This window comes from Amblyraja radiata, chromosome 2 (genome assembly GCF_010909765.2).
Source record: "Amblyraja radiata isolate CabotCenter1 chromosome 2, sAmbRad1.1.pri, whole genome shotgun sequence".
In the NCBI taxonomy this organism is placed as follows: domain Eukaryota; kingdom Metazoa; phylum Chordata; class Chondrichthyes; order Rajiformes; family Rajidae; genus Amblyraja; species Amblyraja radiata.
Genome location: NC_045957.1, coordinates 56,471,599 through 56,492,833, shown reverse-complemented (window position 1 = coordinate 56,492,833; position 21,235 = coordinate 56,471,599). Strand labels below are relative to the sequence as shown.

The window sequence follows — 21,235 nt, the reverse complement described above, 5'->3', positions numbered from 1 at the left end:
ATTTGGGCTGGGTCTCGCTTTGACAATTGAGGAGGCCCAGGACAGAAAGGTCAGTGTTTTGCTACCGGGAGATCAGGTAGGTTTAGGCAAACTGAGCGGAGGTGTTCAGCGAAACGTTCGCCGAGCCTGCGCTTGGTCTTGCCGATATATGGGAGTCCACACCTGGAACAGCGGATACAGTAGATGAGGTATTTTATTTATGTTTGTGATTGAAATGTTCCATGCATCTGAAAAGATGACTACCCTAACAACCCTGCAAAGGATTTTTGAGATTGATGTAGTGACTGCAATTGTAATCACATTGGTATAATTCAGAGCTTGTTTTTTGTGTTTTGGTGCTCATAAAACTATACAGCATGGAAACAAACCATTTGGCCCAACTTGTCCATTCCAACCAAGGTGCCTTTCAGGGCTAGTCCCATTTGCCTGCATTTGGCCCACATTCCTCTAAACCGTTCTTATCTGTGTACCTGTCCAAATGTCTTTTAAATGTTATAATTGTATCGACCTCTCGCAGCTTGCTTTATATAGCTGCCACACTTTATGGAAAAGGTTGCCCCTCAGTTCCCTTGACACAAGTCCTCTCTTACTGTAAAGTTGTGCCCAATAGTTTTGCATTCTCCTACATTGGGAAAAAGTCTGTAACAGTCCATCTTATCTATGCCCCTCATGATTTTATAAATTCACACCCTTGCCTCTTATGCTCCAGAGTGGGGATAAAGGCCACCTTTCCAGTCTCTCAAGTTGTCCAGCCGCAACAACATACTTGTGAATCTTTTCTGCACTCTCATTTAATCACATCCTTCTTATAGTGTGATGACCAGAACCACACTCATGTAAGATGACGTCCTGGCTCTTGTACTTAATGCCTTGTCCGATGAAGGCAAGTATGCCAAATGCTGCCTTCCACCTTGTCTACCTGTGTTGCAACTTTTAGAAACTATGTACTTGTACCCTGGGGTCTCTCTGTTCTACAATGCTTCCCAGAAACCAGTGTATGTCTTGACCTGGTATAACATCCCAATATGCATCATTTCACACTTGTCCGAGTTAAATTCCACCTGTCATTCCTTGGCCCACTTTCCCAGTTGATCTAGACCCCTGTTGTAACAAGAGGCAACCTTCTTTGTTATGCGCCAACAGCGTCATTATTTATTTATTTAATAAAATAATTGTGTCATCCGTAAACTTACTTATCATGCCACTACATTCTCATCTAAATCATTAATATAACCTTCAAGATGGAAACAACTATCCACTGCCACTCTCTAACTCGTATCATCATACTAATTTAGTAGGTAAATGGTTAGCTCACCTAGGATCTAACCTTCCAGGTCAGCCTACTATGCAGGACCTTGTCAAAAGTTTTGCTAATGTCCCTGTAGATCATATTTATTGCCATGCCTTCGTCAATCCTCTTGATTGCCTCTTTGAAAACCTCAATAACAAATTTGTGAGACACTATTTCTCACGCACAAATCTCTTGGTTCACTTTTGTGTGGCATCCCTATTTAGTTCCAGCAGTATCCATCATTGGATTTGCCTTCAAATTGATAATATGGCCGAGGAGAGTTCATTCTTTCCTCTATTGATGTTTTGAGAATGGCATCCTTACTGGCTTACTGTTGTTCACTGTTGGTGTTTGGTGTTGGTGTTTGTGTCCTCACTGTTGTTCACGATGAAGCAATGCCAGGACAGCTGATAGTGCTTCATTGTAAAGTAGTGGGACAGCCTTTGCAAAAAAGACCTTGTACGGTCTTTCAGATTTTTCCACTTCTATTCCATGTGGTATGGGAGCCTGCTTAACCTTAGCCTGCATAACACCCAGGTAACGTTATCCACGAATAACCTCAAATTTAGGATTTCTCGAAAGAAGATTTGGATTTGCGGAGAGCAGTTCGCAGTGAAAATTGATCTGACATCCTCCTTAATCTTGTGGGATAGACCATCATCTCATGAATCTGGTTCCAGATCTGAATGGAAAATATAAGTGAAAGAAAAATGGTTAAGACATAACGAAAATCAGGCGCATAGGAAGGAGGAAAAATGAAGTTAATAGATTTTTTTGAAAGATGGAGCAAATTATTTTTCTTATCCACACAAACCTATGACAAAATCAGCAAAAACTGATGACTGTACTTTATCTCATTCTTCTTCATTAGACCTTAGCACACTTAATTACCTAATTTTTGTTTTTTATGGTAATTCCACTTCAAAATAATGCTTTGGCAGTGAAGTGTTTAAGATGGGCGTGGTCTCTCAGAGAGGATCTGTGTAAATGTGATTGAAAATTCTTTCTTTCTGACTGTTTCCTGGACCAGTGTTGCAATACTGAAAGCTTTGGGTCATGGAATTTCATACTTTGATTATAGGGTAAGCAAAAAAATAATACCTGTAAAAACCAATGCAAAAAACTTTGGTATGTAAAGAGAGGCAAATCCATTGCAGTAAAAGAAAAAAGGATAACTATCACTGAAGCAAACATCATGAAGACTGCTATGAACGAAAGATTCGTTGAATTGTACAAGCAAAAATCTTTGAAGTTTATAATTATGACGATCAAAAGAGTTGATATTAATTTGCATATTTTTAAATGTTACAGGACCAGGATGGCTCTCACATCAAAGGCTTGCTGATTAACTTCTTTCATCACAACTGGCCATCTCTTTTGAGACATCATTTCTTGGAGGAATTCATTACTCCTATCGTAAAGGCGAGTAAACCTTTGCCACCATCTAAATCTTATTGCTGCAGATAAAAATAAATATATGTAGTACTATTTATTATAATTTTTTTTAATAAAGGCTACCAAGAATAAACAAGAATTGGCATTCTACAGCATTCCTGAATTTGATGAATGGAAAAAACACGCAGAAAACAACAAATCTTGGAAAGTAAAATACTACAAAGGTTCGTAATATAAAAGCTTAATTCAAAATAGTCAAGAGTAAGAACCGAGGAGGCGGTGTACACCTGACTTCATTTAATTTAGTAATTTTGTATTTTTGCGCAGCTGGCAACAAGTTATTTTAATACTGATATACTTTCGAACTGGAGTTGAGTTTGATTCTGCCAATCGCAGGTACTCATTAGAGCTAAAGTTAAGTAATAATCATATTAAAATTACATATAATTACTGGAATATGTGATGTCTCATACAGGTCTCGGTACCAGCACATCAAAAGAGGCAAAAGAATACTTTGCTGATATGGACAGACACCGCATAATGTTTCGATATAATGGCCCAGAAGATGATGCCGCAATCACCCTGGTATTTTAAATAAATCCATTGAATGCTTTTCAAAGATGGTTTAGCAATTAAAAGTTACATTCTGTACTATTATTGTAATTAAACATTATGATTGCATTATTGGCATTTGTTACAGGAGTACTAAAATTAACATCTGGGGATTAAAAGCACTAAAACGAATGTGTTTTTAGTCCAAATGATTTCAATATCAGTGGATTTTAAGAGTTTATAAACTTTTTTTTTAACTTGGCTATAGTGAGTTAGTGAATAATTAGTTCAATTCAATTCAACTTTATTGTCATTGCACAAATACGAGTATAGGTACAACGAAATGCAGTTTAGCGTCTGGTCATAGTCATAGTGCAAGATAGTAGAAGTAAAAATAAAATTACAAAATAAGCATACAATAAAAATAAAAAATACTGGTTAACAATGTGTGGATTGTGGATGAATTAAAACTGGTACATAGGCAAATAACTATACAAATGGGAGAGTCTAAAGATAGCTAGCGACGGGACTCTGAGTTCAGCAGTGTAATGGTGTTGTTGAAAAAGCTGTTCCTCAGCCTGCTTGTGCGAGACCTGAGGCTCTTGTACCGCCTCCCTGATGGGAGGAGGGCAAACAGTCCATGGTTAGGGAGAGAGTCATTAGAAACTGACACATTATTTTCTTTCCATTATGTAAATGTTGAATTAATGTTATTAAAAATTTGTTAGGCTTTTAGCAAAAAGAAAATAGATGATCGAAAAGAATGGCTGACCAATTTCATGGAAGATAGAAGACAGAGAAGGTTACATGGATTGCCAGAGGTCTGTAGTGTTGAATTATAAAACATAATTTTAATTTTCCATTATGTTTATGGATATGACTTTTTAAAATTTAATTCTACAGCAATATTTATATGGAACAACAACTAAATATTTGACATACAATGACTTCATCAACAAGGAATTAATACTTTTCTCAAATTCTGACAATGAGAGGTCCATTCCTTCTCTTGTTGACGGTAAGCATCTGCAAATTTTCAGAATTGTGTCCTAGGGTAAAGCCTATATCTCTTGAACATAATTTTAGCAGAGGGCATTAAATTGTGATTTGTTTATTGCTTCTCATACATACGCACAAATGCGCCCATAAACAGGCGCACACGCACACATATGGAAACACGCACAGTTTTTAAACCTCAAATGCTGGGAATTTCTCTTCCTGATTTGTTTCTTTCAAATAAATAGTGCAACCTAGCCTTTGTTTTTTGTTTTTCCCAGCCACTATATCTTCATATAGGCCTGAGTTTTGCAGCATGTGATTCACTATCCATGAGAATTAAATCCATATCGTAAAGCTAAGTAATATTTGAAAAATCATACATTTTTGTTTAATTTCAGGCTTAAAACCTGGTCAGCGAAAAGTGTTATTTACGTGTTTTAAAAGGAATGACAAACGAGAAGTCAAGGTTGCTCAACTGGCAGGTTCAGTAGCAGAAATGTCGGCCTATCACCATGGGGAGGTAAGTAAATATTTTTATACTGCTTTTAGTTGATGTCAAATAACAATTGCACCTACACAAGAAACTGCTGACACTGGAATCTCGAACAACAAGTAAAGTGCGGGACGAACTCAGCAGGTTAGGCAACATTTATGGAGTGAAATGGAGCGACAACATTTCAGTTTAGACCCTTCAGGCTGATTGGAGTAGGGGATAGAAAGGTGGAAAAGAGAGGTGGGAGTGTACCTCATTTACTTCCACCCACGGACCCCAGCAGACGGAGATTTAGGATGGTTTAATTAGAATTCCAGAGTTTAATACTACTATTTGGGTTGTTCCATGGAATCGAGATTGATTTACTTCCACCTGAGTTCTAAGATGATTGATGATGCCAATATTAGTACTGAAAATGTTGAAGGTTGTAGATCATTCACTAATGCTGATTTGATCCATGTCTGGTTTTGCTATTGCTGACCCGATCCGTAATCCATGTCGGGTTTCCACTATGCCATCTTGTGGAATGTGAGCAACCATGCTTTCAGTTTAAACTACGACTTTGAGCCTACAGTACCTATTTATATGGTTCCTGTATTTATTCTTATTAAAGTACATATTAGGAAGTTTTATGACTCAATAGTGTCAACAGTGCTTTGTACAGTTAATGAATTCAATTCAGGCTACAAATGGAGGAGTGCACGTGACTTACATAATTGTAGAACTGGTAGAGAGAAAGTAGTGATAATTGTGATTGGGGAGACCACAGCAAGATTTAACTCAAGAATAATATTTTATATATAGTGCCCTCCATAATGTTTGGGACAAAGACCCATCATTTATTTATTTGCCTCTGCACTCCACTATTTGAGATTTATAATAGAAAAAAACCATATTGGCACACATTGTCAGATTTTAATAAAGACCATTTTTATACATTTTGGTTTCACAATGTAGAAATTACAGCTGTGTTTCTACATTGTCCCCGTCTCCCATTTCAGGGCACCATAACGTTTGGGACACATGGCTTCACAGGCATTTGTAATTGCTCAGGTGTGTTCAATTGCCTCCTTAATGCAGGTATAAGAGAGCTCTCAGCACCTCGTCTTTCCTCAAGTCATTCCATCACCTTTGGAAACTAAGCATGAGATTTCTCCGCGGATTTTGAAATTCGTTAAAAAAAAGAAAATATGTCTAAATCTCTAAAAATCTATAAATGACTTTCTGCGAGACTGATGATCGAGGGCACCGATTGGACGAGAGAGACGTCAGTCAGCAGGCAGTGGGGGGGGCGGGACATGATGATTCAGCGCGATGATTGGAGGAGGGAGGTGACTGTCAGAGGAGGAAGTGGGGGGCGGAACTGAGGTTAGAGTGCGATGATTGGAGGAGGGAGACGTCCGGGGCGAGGCCTGGTGGAGCGGGAGAGTGGGCACCAGGCTGGGAAAGGCCGGGGCGCGGCTGCAGGGCCGAGGCCTTGTAGGTGTCAATAAGCGTTTTAAAGTAAGTAGAGGGAGTGTGTGTGAGCCCTGGTGGGCAGAGGGGGGAGACCCGGGATTGTGAGTAACGGTGAGGGGACGTCCTTGTGAGTGTGAGCAAAGGCGAGGAAGTTCCCTGTGAGTGTGAGCAGTGAGGGGTCCCTGTGAGTGAGCAAAGGTGCGGGGTTTCCTTTGAGTGTGAGCAGTGAGCGGGTCCCTGTGAGTATGAGCAAAGTGTGCGGGGTTTTCTGGGAGTGTGAGGGGGTCCCTGTGAGGTGAGCAAAGGTGGGAGGGGGGGCCTGTGAGTGAGCAGTGAGGGGTTCCGTGTCAGTGGGGAAGACCATGCGAGAAATTATGGGTAAACAGGCAAGAAAACTCATTTCAAGGCACAATTATCAAAACAAAATCTGCATAGAGGGGACCCCTGGACCCCATCTCTCTTCCTCTGTTTTCAGTTTTTTCCTGTCTCACGCCAGGAAAACTTTTATTGCTGTTCATCAACATGAGGACCAAAGTTGTGCCAATGAAAGTCAAAGAAGCCATTGTGAGACTGTGAAACAAGAATATAACTGGTAGAGACATCAGCCAAACCTAGGCATACCAAAATCAACTGTTTGGGACATCAAGAAGAAAGAGAGCACTGGTGAGCTTACTAATCGCAAAGGGACTGGAAGGCCAAGGAAGACTTCCACAGCTGATGACAGAAGAATTCACTCCATACTAAAGAAAAATCCCCAAACATCTGTCTGACAGATAAGAAACACTCCTGAGGAGTCAGGTGTGGTTTTGTCAATGACCACTGTCTGCAGAAGACTTCATGAACAGAAATACAGAGGCTACACTGCAAGATGCAAACCGCTTGTTAGCTGCAAAAATAGGATGGCCAGGTTACAGTTTGCCAAGAGTACTTAAAAGAGCACCCACTCTTCTGGAAAATGGTCTTGTGAACAGATGAGACGAAGATTAACTTATATCAGAGTGATGGCAAGCGCAAAGTATGGAGGAGAGAAGGAACTGCCCAAGATCCAAAGCATACCACCTCATCTGTGAAACACTGTGGGTGGGGGTGTTACGGCCTGGTCATGTATGGCTGCTGAAGGTACTGGCTCACTTATCTTCATTGATGATGCAACTGCTGATGGTAGTAGCATAATGAATTCTGAAGTGTATAGACACATGCTATCTGCTCAAGTTCAAACAAATGCCTCAAAACTCATTAGCCAGCGGTTCATTCTACAGCAAGCCAATGATCCCAAACATACTGCTAAAGCAGCAAAGGAGTTTTTCAAAGCTAAAAAAATGGTATATTCTTTGGTGGCCAAGTCAATCACCCAATCTGAACCCAATTGAGTATGCCTTTTATATGCTGAAGAAAAAACTGAAGGGGACTAGCCTCCAAAACAGGCATAAGCTAAAGATGGCTGCAATACAGGCTTGGCAGAGCATCACAAGAGGAAACACCCAGCAACTGGTGATGTCCATGAATCGCAGACCTCTAGCAGTCATTGCATGCAAAGGTTATGCAACAAAATACTAAACATGACTACTATCGTTTACATGACATTGCTGTGTCCCAAACATTATGGTGCCCTGAAATGGAGAGACCACTGCTGTCATTTCTACATGGTGAAACCAAAATGTATAAAAATGGCCTTTATTAAAAAATGGCCTTTATTAAAATGCACACAGTGTGCACATTAACCACATGTGATTTTTATATTACAAATCTCAAATTGTGAAGTACAGAGGCAAATAAATAAATGATGGGTCTTTGTCCCAAACATTATGGAGGGCACTGTGCAAGGCATCACAGCTGCCACCGAGAAATACGGCTGATATTTGAGTGAGATCTGCCAGTTAGGAGCATATCTCTGCAATCTTCAGATTGTCTATGAAATTTTACTCACAATAAAGAATTGTGTATTTATTAGTTTTGTTTTTCATTTTAGCAAGCACTTATGATGACCATTGTAAACTTGGCACAAAACTTTGTTGGAAGTAACAATATTAGTTTATTGCAACCAATTGGGCAATTTGGTACAAGACTACATGGTGGGAAAGATGCTGCCAGTCCACGTTACATTTTCACTATGTTAAGGTAAGCCAATAGCACTGATTAGAAACAAAATCTGCATGGGAGATTTCAACGTGCAGGTAGACTGGGAAAATCAGGTTGGTACTGGACCCCAAGAAAGGGACTTTGTAGAGTGCCTACCAGGGAGAAGGCAATTCTGGATTTAGTGTTATGTAATGAACCGGATTTGATAAAGGAACTTGAGGTTAATGCGCTATTAGGAGGTAGTGACCATAATATGGTCAGGTTTAATCTACAATTGGAGAGGGAGAAGGGTAGATCGGAGTGTCAGTGTTACAGTTGAATAAAGGGGACTATGGGGCCATGAGGGAGGAAGGGGAAAGATTCCAAGGGGAGTAAGGGGTGACCGTGGCTGACAAGGGACGTCAGGGACAGTATGAAAATAAAAGAGAAGAAGTACAACGTAGCAAAGATGAGCGGAAAGCAAGAGGATTGGGTAATGTTTAAAGAGGAACAGAAGATAACTAAAAAGACAATAAGGGGAGAAAAGATGAGGTACGAACGTAAGCTAGCCAAGAATATAAAAGAGGATAGTAAAAGCTTCTTTAGGTATGTGAAGAGAAAAAAATTACTTAAGACCAAAGTTGGACCCTTGAAGACTGAAAAAGGTGAATTTATCATGGAGAACAAGGAAATGGCAGATGAGTTGAACAGGTACTTTGGATCCGTCTTCACTAAGGAGGACACAAACAATCTTCCTGATATAGTAGTGGCCAGAGGATCTGGGATGACGGAGGAACTGAAGGAAATCCACATTAGGCAGGAAATGGTGTTGGGTAGAATGATGGGCTGATAAATCCCCAGAGCCTGATGGTCTGCATCCCAGGGTACTTAAGGAAGTGGCTCCAGAAATCGTGGATGCATTGGTGATAATTTTCCAATTTTCTATAAACTCAGGATCAGTTCCTGTGGATTGGAGGGTAGCTAATGTTACCCCACTTTTTAAGAAAGGTGGGAGAGAGAAAACGGAATTATTGACCAGTTAGCCTGACATCGGTGGTGGGGAAGTTGCTTTAGTCAATTATAAAAATGAGATAGCCGCACATTTGGATAGCAGTAACAGGATCGGTCCGAGTCAGCATGGATTTACGAAGGGGAAATCATGCTTGACTAAGCTTCTGGAATTTTTTGAAGATGTAACTAGGAAAATGGACAAGGGAGAGCCAGTGGATGTAGTGTACCTGGACTTTCAGAAAGCATTTGATAAGGTCCGACGTAGGAGATTAGTGGGCAAAATTAGGGCACATGGTATTGGGGGTAGAGTGCTGACATGGATAGAAAATTGGTTGGCAGACAGGAAACAAAGAGTAGGGATTAACGGGTCCCTTTCAGAATGGCAGGCAGTGACTAGTGGGGTACCGCACGGTTCGGTGCTGGGACCGCAGCTATTTACAATATACATCAATGATTTGGATGAAGGGATTCAAAGTAACATTAGCAAATTTGCAGATGACACCAAGCTGGGTGGCAGTGTGAACTGTGAGGAGGATGCTATGAGAATGCAAAGTGACTTGGACAGGTTGGGGGAGTGGGCAGATGCATGGCAGATGAAGTTTAATGTGGATAAATGTGAGGTTATCCACTTTGGCAGATTACTATCTAAATGGCGTCAAGTTGGGAAAAGGGGAAGTACAACGGGATCTGGGGGTCCTTGTTCATCAGTCTATGAAAGGAAGCATGCAGGTACAGCAGGTAGTGAAGAAAGCGAATGGCATGTTGGCCTTTATAACAAGAGGAGTCGAGTATAGGAGCAAAGAGATCCTTCTGCAGTTGTACAGGACCCTAGTGAGACCACACCTGGAGTATTGTGAGCAGAGTTGGTCCCCTAATTTGAGGAAGGACATTCTTGCTATTGAGGGAGTGCAGCGTCGGTTTACAAGGTTAATTCCCAGGATGGCGGGACTGTCATATGCTGAGAGAATAGAGCAGCTGGGCTTGTACACTCTGGAGTTTAGGATGAGAGGGAATCTTATTAAAACATATAAGATTGTTAAGGGTTTGGACACGCCAGAGGCAGGAAACATGTTCCCGATGTTGGGGGAGTTCAGAACCAGGGGCCACAGTTTAAGAATAAGGGGTAAGCCATTTAGAACAGAGACGAGGAAACACTTTTTTCACAGAGAGTTGTGAGTCTGTGGAATTCTCTGCCTCAGAGGGCGGTGGAGTCCAGTTCTCTGGATACTTTCAAGAGAGAGCTAGATAGGGCTCTTACAGATAGCGGATGAGTCAGAGGATATGGGGAGAAGGCAGGAACGGGGTACTGATTTAGGATGATCAGCGATGATCACATTGAATGGCGGTGCTGGCTCGAAGGCCCGAATGGCCTACTCCTGCACCTATTGTCTAAATCCGCAAGACATTGCTTTATTTCTTGTGTCCATATTTCACCTTAATTCCCCTCTGATGCAAGCGGACTTTCAATGACTGATAAAGAATTTCATTGTGTTGATCTTTTTTTTGTGTATTCTCATATTTTGCTCCACAAAATTATGCTAGATTGAATTTCACTTACCACTTCATGCTTATCTTGTCCATTATGTTCTGACACAATATAACCTTTCAGCACATCAGCTTCATGGTCCGGTTTATTTGAACACTTGGGGTTTACCCTAAATAAAGTTAGGCTGATTGTACTTAATTAGGCTACATTGCATTTCGAAGGTACCCCTTCACTTTTTCCACATTTTGTTACATTACAGCCATATTCTAAAATTGATTACATTTATTTTTTTGTCATCAATCTACACACAATACCCCATAATAAAAATGAAAACAGGTGTTTAGAAATGTTTGCAAAGTAATTAAAAAGAAATAACAAATATCACATTTACATAAGTATTCAGAGCTGTAACACTCAAAATTAAGGTTAGGTTATCCATTGATTATCCTTGAGATGTTTCTACAACTTGATTGTAGTCTACCAGTGGTAAATTATATCGATTGGACATAATTTGGAAAGGCACACGCCTGTCTATATAAAGTCCCACAGTTGACAGTGCATGTCCGAGCAAAAACCAAGCCATAAAGGCGAAGGAATTCTTCGCGGACCTCCGAGACAGGATTGTGTCGAGTCACAGATCTGTGGAAGGGTATAAAAGGATTTCTGCAGCATTGCAGGTCCAGAAGACCACAGTGGCCTCCGTCATTCTTAAATGGAAGAACTTTGGAACCACCAGGGCTCTTTATAGAGCTGGCCGTCCGGCCAAACTGAGCAATCAAGGGAGAAGGGCCTTGGTCAGGGAGGTGGCCAAGAACCCGATGGTCACTCTGATAGAGCTCCACAGTTCCTCTGTGGAGATCGGAGAACCTTCCAGAAGGACAACTATATCTGCAACACTCAACAAATCAGGCCTTTATGGTAGAGTGGCCAGACGGAAGCCACTCCTCAGTAAAAGGCACATGACAGACCCCTTGGAGTTTGCCAAAAAGCACCTAAAGGACTCTCAGACCATGAGAAACAAGATTCTCTGGTCTGATGAAACTAAGATTGAACTCTTTGGCCTGAATGCCAAGCATCGCGTCTGGAGGAAACAGTGAAGCATGGTGGTGGCAGCATCATGCTGTGGGGATGTTTTTCAGCAACAGGAACTGGGAGACTCGTCAGGATCGAGGGAAAGATGAACGGAGCAAAGTACAGAGAGATCCTTGATGAAAACCTGCTCCAGAGCGTTCTGGACCTCAGACTGGGGCGGAGGTTCACCTTCCAACAGGACAACGACCCTAAGCACATAGCCAAGACAACGCAGAACTGGCTTCGTGACAGGTGTGTGAATGTCCTTGAGTGGCCCAGGTAGAGCCCGGACTTGAACCCGATCGAAACATCTGGAGAGGCCTGAAAATAGCTGTGCATCGACGCTCCCCATCCAACCTGACAGAGGATCTGCAGAGAAGAATGGGAGAAATTACCCAAATATAGGTGTGCCCAGCTGTTCACTTTTTTATTTTGGGGTATCGTATACATTGATGATAAAAAAAATGAATTTAATCCATTTTAAAATAAGGCTGTAACATAACAAAATATGGAAAAAGTGAATGGGTCTGAATTCTTTCTGAATGCACTGTATATATTTCTGAATGACCATTTGCAATTCCATAAGAATAATGGAGAAAAACGTTATATTAATAGCATTGAGGTGTAGATCAGTCATGATCTGACAATGACAGAAAAGGTTCAAGTACCTGAATGGCACAGCAAATGATTTCCTTCCTCATTGTCCCATACAATTTTAATTATTAGTACTTTTCATGTAATGTTGCTATACATTTCTATAATAATAATAATAGTTGCTAAAAATATTTTGAGGTTTAACGTGTTGAATTTGTTTTTAGTACATTGGCACGTTTGGTTTGCCCTCACGTGGATGACAATTTGTTGAAGTTTCTTTATGATGACAACCAGCGAGTTGAGCCAGAGTGGTACTGTCCCATCATTCCCATGGTCCTTGTTAATGGAGCTGAAGGTATTGGTACAGGATGGGCTTGTAGAATTCCTAATTATGATATCCGGGAACTAGTCAACAATGTCAGACGGATGCTGGATGGCTTGGATCCCCTTCCTATGGTAAATAATGAAAAACATATGCCATTTTCCTGAACCTTTAATCATAGTTTAATAGATTACAATGTTTTATACTTCCAAATGTGTGTATTTTACATTGGTGCATGATTTTAAGAAAGTATATTTTCTGAGGGAGACCTCGAGATCTATCTATCTATCTATCTATCTATCTATGTGTATGTAATAGCGGCACAATGGTTAAATCACCAGACGAATCACCAGACGAATAATCAAGAGCCATGGAATAACAATCCAGAAGTTAGACTGCGGGAGGGTTTGTTTTGAAAGCGGTTATCCCGTTGTCGGATTTGCAAGCAGCGGCTCCATCTTTTCCTCCTCCCTGATAGCGGTCGCTGCTTGCAAACCCAACAACGGGATAACCGCTTTCAAAACAAACCCTCCCGCACGCCGAGGCCTCCCCCTCCCTCCTCCCGGCCTCGGCATGCAGGAGGGTTTTTTTTTAAGCGCCGGGTCGTGGATTTGCAAGCAACGGCCCTTATCAGGGCGGGGTGCGGGGGGAGGAGGAGATGAAGCCGCTGTCGCGGCCGCTGCTGCCGCTGTTCGGGACCCATCATTCGCTCCGACACTTCGTCACCACGCACCTAGTATTTTTCTCACGCAATACAACCGTCACCGCCGACACAAAACGTTGCGTTCCTTTTCTCCAGAGATGCTGCCTGACCCGCGTAGTTACTCCAGTTTTTTGTGTCTATCTTCGGTACAAACCAGTATCTGGTTGCCAAGCCGGGCAAAATGACTCGGTGCTTAGTTGCCCGGCGGCGCTTTGAGTGGTCAATGGCACCCGGGCAACCGTTAATTTCGAGCCCTGATATATATATGTATATATATGTATATGTATATACATATATATACATATATACATATATATATATATATATACATATATATATGTATATATATACATATATATACGTGTATATATATACATATATATATATGTGTGTATATATATATATATATATATACATATGTATGTATATATATATACATATATGTGTATATATATATATATATACATATATGTGTATATATATATATATATACATATATATACATATACATATATATACATATATATACACATACATATATATACATATATATACACATATATATACATATATATATATATATATATATACATATATATATATATATACATATATATATATATATATACATATATATATATATACATATACATATATATTAGACTAAGTGGGACCCGTTGGGTCCCATGTTCACACGGGAGACCTGGTCCCCCAACGCAATATTCCACCTCTCCGCCAATTCCAATATTGGTGGCCAGTGGAGGCGGGGGGGGGGGTTCTGGAGCGCTAGTATGGGTGTTGGGACTGGTTACCAGAGGTGCTAGTATGGACATTGTGGGCCGAATGGATTCTTGGGCTGGCAGCTCAGTCACTCAAGCCTGGTGTGCTGGCAGCTCACGCACTCACGGCTGGTGGGCTGGCAGTTGACTCACGGCTATTCCTTGAAATTCCATTTCAAGCAGGGTGCAAGGACACCAAATTCAAATACAGTTTCCTACCATTTCAAGCATGGTGCAAGGCCACCAACATCAAATGCAGTTTCATACCATTTCAAGCAGGGTGCAAGGCCACCAACTTCAAGTGCAGTTTCATACCATTTCAAGCAGGGTGCAAGGCCACCAAATTCAAGTGCAGTTTCATACATTTCAAGCAGGGTGCAAGGCCACCAAATTCAAGTGCAGTGTCATGCCATTTCAAGCAGGGTGCAAGGCCACCAACATCAAATGCAGTTTCATACTTTTTCAAGCAGGGTGCAAGGCCACCAAATTCAAGTGCAGTTTCATACCATTTCAAGCAGATTGCAAGGCCTCCAAATTCAAGTGCAGTTTCATACCACTTCAAGCAGGTTGAAACCACCATAAAACCACATAAAACACCACAAAACTACAATAAAACCACACTCACATTTCAGTAAACATTCAGTGTATTCAGTTGGTTCACAGACGGAGTCATGACCTCTCTCACCCCCATCTTGCAGAGACTGAGCCACGCCCACACTTCCGGGTTTTATAGTCCCTCCCCCTCCCACTGGAAGGGGCGTAGCCTTCGTGGCGTGATTGACAGGAGAGAGAATCTCAACATTTTTAAAACACTAATTTACTTTTCATCGATGGGAAAGATGAGCGGAGGGGGACTTTGAGTAAGATGGCCAATAATCACAGCCGTAAGTAGTAGCGTTTTTTCTAAAATCAATATACAATGCAAACAGGAAGTGGTCAAGTTTAGACTTTTAATTATATAGATTTTCAAACCAACCACCACATTTGCTTTTTCAAACCAACCACCTCATTTGCTTTTTCAAACCAACCACCACATTTGCTTTTCAAAACAACCACAGTTTCATTTTCAAACCACACTAAGGGCACTCACAGGTCAGTAAAACCACACTCACAGTTTAGTAGCCATGTGTTCTGTGTTCAGTTGATTCACAGCTTAGCCAGAGCTGGGACCTCTCGCTCCCCCATCTTGCAGCGACTGAGGCACGTCCACACTTCTGGGTTCTATAATCCCTTCCACCGGAAGGGGAGTGGCCTTCATGGCGTGATTGACAGGAGGGAGAATCTCAACATTTTTTAAACATTAATATGTCTCTTATTTTTCATCGATGGGAAAAATCCTCGTGCCCTGACAGCTGGAGGGGGACTCTGAGTAAGATGGCCAAATATCACAGCCGTAAGTGTTCTAAAATCAATATACAGTGCAAACATGAAGTGGTCAAGTTTAGACTTTTAATTATATAGATGGACACCATACCGACGCCATCTGAAAACACTTGAAACGTTCCATCAACGACAGAAGAACCAACGTCAGTGTGCTGAATGAAGCAAAAACATCTAGCATCGAAGCCTTCGTCATCAAGAACCAACTAAGATGGGTCGGTCATGTTCGGATGGAAGACGAGCGTCTACCAAAGCAAACCTACTCCCAGGTTAAAGAAGGCAAACGGAAAAGATGCGGACAAAAGAAGAGATTCAAAGACATCTTGAACGCCAGCATGAAGAAATGTGCAATCGACATCGACAATTGGGAAACCAATGCCAAGGACAGGAAACTGGCGAACCATCATCCAAGAAGGAACAGCGACCTTCGAAGCCAAGAGATGCGCAGAATTAGAAGAAAAGAGAAGAATACCAAAAGAGAAGCAGCGACAACCAAAACCCGATCTTCCATCTGGAATTACCTGTCCTGAATGTCGAAGAACTTTCAAAGCCAAGATTGGACTCATAAGGCACCTGAGAGTCCATAAAAACAACAGAACATAAAAACAACAGAACGTAGACCATCATCCTCAACTTCAAGAGATAGCCACGAAGACGATATACTAGACCGTGGGACCCGTTGGGCCCCGATCCCCCAACGCAATATTCCACAACTCACCCATAGCCTCCAACTGCGCAGGCGCGGCTGATGTTTTTAAAGTTTAAAATGGCAATAAAGTGTAAAAAATAAGTAATGTGAATGCATCTCACTCTCCTTCTTCAGTCCCTTATTCCCCTCCTCCATTATCTTCCCTCTCCCCACCCTCCACCAACCCTCCTCTGCTTCCTCCCCTCCTCTCTCTTCCCCTTCCCTCTTCCATTACCTCACCATCTCTCTTCCTACCCCATTCCCCCTCAACCTCCAGCACCCCCCCCTACATCCTCCCTCTTCGTTCCCCTCTCCTCCGCTCCCCCGCTCCCTCACCTCTCCCTCACTCTCCTTTCCCCTACCCTCAGCACTCCCTCCCTCCATAACCCCTACCCCTCCTCTTCCTCTATCCCCCTCCTCCCCCACTCCTCACCTCACCCCTATCCCACCCTCCCTCCTCACCTACCCCACTGCCCTCCTCTCCATCCCCCACTCCCCCTCTCCCTCTATCCCCCCACTGCCCCTCCTCATCCCACCCACTTTCCCCTCCCTGTCCCTACTCCTTCCTCTCCCTCAACCCCCCCCACAATCCCTCCTCACCTCCCCAGGATCTGATGTAAACCATTGCCGGCCCCGTTTTCTCCATCACATCGGCGATGTAGTTGTACTTGAGTTGGGGGCTGGGGGGACGAGCCGAGCGGCCTGGAGCCGGGGGGAGGGCGAGGCTGAGGCTGCGGCCTAGTCCTTGCCCTGGGTCCCGCTCCTCTCCCTCCCCGCGGGCCTAGAGCAGCAGTGCCGCCGCCCCCAGCCCCAGGCCCGTTTTTGCATAAATGTAGGTACAATTTACAACGGTACAAACAAATCTATATACAAGATGAGAGTTTTAGTTATATACTAGACCAAGTGCAGACCCGTTGGGTCTGTTTCCCCAACGGCGTTTGCGGGGGGGGGGGGGGGGGGTGCGGTATCACACTCACATTAACCACCCCCCAAACACACAGGTGGGGGGAGGGGGGTGAGAAGAGGGGAGGGAGGGGAGAGCAGGAGGAGGAAACGGGACAGATTTGGGAGGGAAAGGAGAGCAGGGTAGGGGGTGAGAGAGGGGGATGGGGAGAGAGATGTGGGGGAGGGGGGAGGGGGGGAGAGAGGGGAAAGAGTGGGGAGGGAGTGGAGGGGGAAGGGGGGAGAGAAGTGGAAGAGTGGGGAGGGGTAGGGGAGTGGTGGAAGAGTGACAGGGGAAGGGGGAGAGGGAAGGGGGTGGGGTAGAGAGTGAAGGGGGGTGGGGGAGAGAGGGATGGGTGGAAGAGGGAGAGGGGTGAGGAGAGGGAAACAGAAACATAAGATTCCCCCTCAATCTTCTAAATTCTAGCGAGTACAAACCGAGTCTATCCAGTCTTTCTTCATATGAAAGTCCTGACATCCAGGAATCAGTCTGGTTAACCTTCTCTGTACTCCCTCTATGGCAACAATGTCTTTGGGCATTGGGCATTGTGACATCACACGATGGAACGTTCACCAGGAGCTGGGGCTGGGGCTGGTGCAAAGGCATATGTAAATGGATCCATTCCAATTGGACATCTGCGAGCATTGGGCATTGTGACATCACACGATGGAACTAATCAAAAGGCAGAAAGGCAGCCGGACGGCAGGCGGCAGCCACAGAGTTTTAAAGATATATATATATATATATATATATATATATATATATATATATATATATATATATATATATATATATATATACTAGACCAAGTGGGACCCATTGGGCCCTGACCCCAACGCAAAAATCCACCACTCACCCTTTTCCCCAACGCAACCCGTTTCCACTACTCGCTTGTTCCCCAACGTAGCCCGATCCCCCAATGCAATAATCCACCACTTACCCCATAGCCCCCACGGCAGGCCTGAGCCCCCAACGCAACCCGTTCCCCAACGTAAGATTCCACCACTCACCCGTTGGGTCCCTGTCACACGGGAGGCTTGGTCCCCAACGCAACCCGTTCCCCAACGTTAGATTCCACCACTCATCCGTTCCCCCAACGCAACCCGTTCCCCCAATGCAATATTCCACTACCCACTCATAGCCCCCAACTGTGCAGGTCACTTTAAACTTTTAAAAAAAAATGCAATTGCACTAAGATTTAATGTGATGTAGTTACCACTGGCAAGGCCATCTTTTGTTATCCAAATCTAATCATTAAACTTTGCTGTGCTGGGTTAGGCTGGCAGATTCTTCCCCTTTGTTATCCAAATCTAACCATTAAACTTTGATGTGCTGGGTTAGGCTGGCAGATTCTTTCCCTGAAGGGCATTTGCTGTGAAGGATTCAGTGTTCTGGGATAGAAACATTGTAGGTGGTAGGGCATAGTGACGTCATAACTGCCAGTGCAGAATTGAAGAAATCCAATTTTTAAATCTCTTCCACTACGTCCCTCTCCTTACAACAATGTAAAAACACTCTCATAGCTTGTGCAGCACAGATGACATTGTGATGTTATTTTCGGTTTTTGAAATGTTCACTGCAGCATGTGCCTGAGATCACAGTGTGATGTCATTTTCTGTTTTCGGAATCTTCACGGCGGCTTGTGTAAATGAAATCCCATTGTGCTTGGACAACTGTGAGATGCCTTTGTGACATCATCACTTGAAGCTGCTGGAAGAGTCTCCCTCTAAAAGGCAGTTATTATTCTCAAAGTTGGCTTTTTATAAACTTTAAATGTCAATAACGTGCAATATAACAAAATCTGAAGGAAACTTATTACATTGACGACAGGAAAAAGCTGCTTATGGTTTTGCAAACATTTTTGCGCTATTGTGTACCGTTTTAGCAAAATACAATCACACACACACACACACACAGAAACAAGACAAAACTTGTTCGTTCTTCACTCGCAGCGCGTGCCACAGTCTGAAAAGCGAGCGGGGAGTGGAGGAAGGGAGCAGGCATCGGTGCGCGTGTCAACCAACTGAATGCGGGTCGACTGCGAGCGGGTGGCGATTAAATAACTGCGGGGGGGGGGGATGACGTAACTCGCAGCGTGTGGAAAACTGCGCAGCAGGCGTTGCGTGGGAAACAATGCGCAGCGGAAGGCGCAAGCAGAAATAAAGCTCAAAATTTTCAGTTAAGCCGATTTTTTACTTCACGGGATAAAAGTACAGGAATATGTAAAAAATCTACCGTCTTAGAGTGTCGTTTTTTCGAGCAGTATGATTATACACACACACACATCCAAGATCAGACTTTTAATAGTTATAAGATATACATATGTGTGTGTGTATATATATACTGCTGCTACGTTCACGGGCGGAGGCTGCTGTGTTCATCGGGGGCGGTGACTGCCACGAGCAGCCAGGTGCCGATGAATGCAGCTGGGGCTGGGGAGCCACCGAGTGCGACAGGCGCCGGGTCTTGGAGCCGATGATTGAGTCCGCAGCCGGGACCTGCAACCGGTGAGTGCGGTCGGAGCCGCTGAGCCCACACACCACCCTCCAACATATCCCCCCCCCCCTACCTTACCCCCTTACCTGCCCAGAGCAGTAATAAAATGGAAGGAAACTTATCCGTGGAGCTGTTGTGTCCCCGTTGTGAGGCGAGGAAGAAAAGATGGTGGTCTGAAATTGTGCAAAGTCTGTGCTGAGGACCCGTTGGGTGTCCTTTGTGACACCAGTCAAGTAAAGACGGCAAGTGGGGGCACTGTTTTTAAAAAGTCTTAATTGTCAATAACTTGTAAAATATGGCATCAATGTGAATTAAACTTATTTTTCGAAAATCACAGGACAATGGTGAGTAAGTGGTGCAAAAATTGTAGCGCTATCGTGTACCATTTTAATGTAAATATAGGTACAAGGGACAAACAAATTAGAGGAAAATATAGAAACAAGATGATAGTTTTAATGATGGATAGATGGATAGTCACTCCTCGCTGAAAGAACGAACTTTAACATTGTACACAATTCGCAAGCAGTTTTTTAGTGATTACGTTAGGATGTTTTCTAAAAGGCAATATTATGACTTAATTTGTTCTTCATTAATTAATGTTATCAAGAGTCAATAACTTGCCAGTCTAGATGGCCACCTGTTGTAACACTGAAAAACTCTATTCTTAAGACGCAATGCTGTTTGATTGCTGCAGGGAGGCTACATGGAAACATTTTCCAACACTTTTTCTTCCAAGACAGTTCTCTTTCTGCTTGTTAATTTCCAAAGTAACTGTTAAGTGGTTCTTTGCTTATCGATCAAAGTTGTGCTATAACCATTTGGGGTCGCATGATACGAATGATGTTTCCTAATTTATCGATCGATTTATATACAATTCACATAATGGAAAGACGCAATATAGCTGTATGCCCGTGTGATAAAGATAAGGCTTTAATTTGGATTCTTAAGGTCAACTGTTAATTTATAAGATGTTCATAAAATTATTCAGTATATTGTTTAGGTGCATCCAGTTCATTGGTGTATTAATAACAAGCTGGATATGGTTGGCTTAGAAATACATTCATCATCAGTGAGATTATAAAGGAAAGTTAATTATTTCCCCAGATGTATAATCACTCATTCTTTTACCTTTCTTTGATTTACAAGTTACCAAGCTACAAGAACTTCAAAGGAACACTTCATGAAGTGGGCCAAAACCAATATGTTGTTAGTGGTGAGATATCAGTTTTGGATCGGAATACCATAGAAATCACAGAGCTTCCTGTTAGGACTTGGATACAGGTAACATGTATAACTAATTTTAAATAGGTTTTATAATAATGGCAGTAATTGGGACATTGATTAAGTTAGTATCTACTGGTGAACAAAGGTACAAATATGTACATATGTTTTCTCTAGAACGTGGGGATACAATTGAGTTTTTCCATAGAGAATTGTATTTGAATGCATTCTAATCACTCTCACAAGCTGGGAATAGGATTTTTTCTGATTTTTTTTGTTTCCTTTATGCTTCAAT

At 42.6% G+C, this 21,235-nt stretch overlaps 1 protein-coding gene across 6 annotated transcripts in view; it reads left to right on the top strand.

Moving 5' to 3' along the window:
• The window catches only part of top2b (DNA topoisomerase II beta), a 135,093-nt gene that overhangs the window by 51,957 nt on the left and 61,901 nt on the right, over window positions 1-21,235 (top strand). For all 6 annotated transcript variants that reach the window (XM_033047055.1, XM_033047022.1, XM_033047014.1 and 3 more), the window contains 9 exons: window positions 2,603-2,713; window positions 2,805-2,910; window positions 3,162-3,271; window positions 3,967-4,059; window positions 4,142-4,256; window positions 4,636-4,757; window positions 8,158-8,306; window positions 12,633-12,864; window positions 20,866-21,000. In XM_033047055.1, the coding sequence (XP_032902946.1) occupies window positions 2,603-2,713; window positions 2,805-2,910; window positions 3,162-3,271; window positions 3,967-4,059; window positions 4,142-4,256; window positions 4,636-4,757; window positions 8,158-8,306; window positions 12,633-12,864; window positions 20,866-21,000 (1,173 nt within the window). The remainder of the gene's footprint in view (window positions 1-2,602; window positions 2,714-2,804; window positions 2,911-3,161; window positions 3,272-3,966; window positions 4,060-4,141; window positions 4,257-4,635; window positions 4,758-8,157; window positions 8,307-12,632; window positions 12,865-20,865; window positions 21,001-21,235) is intronic.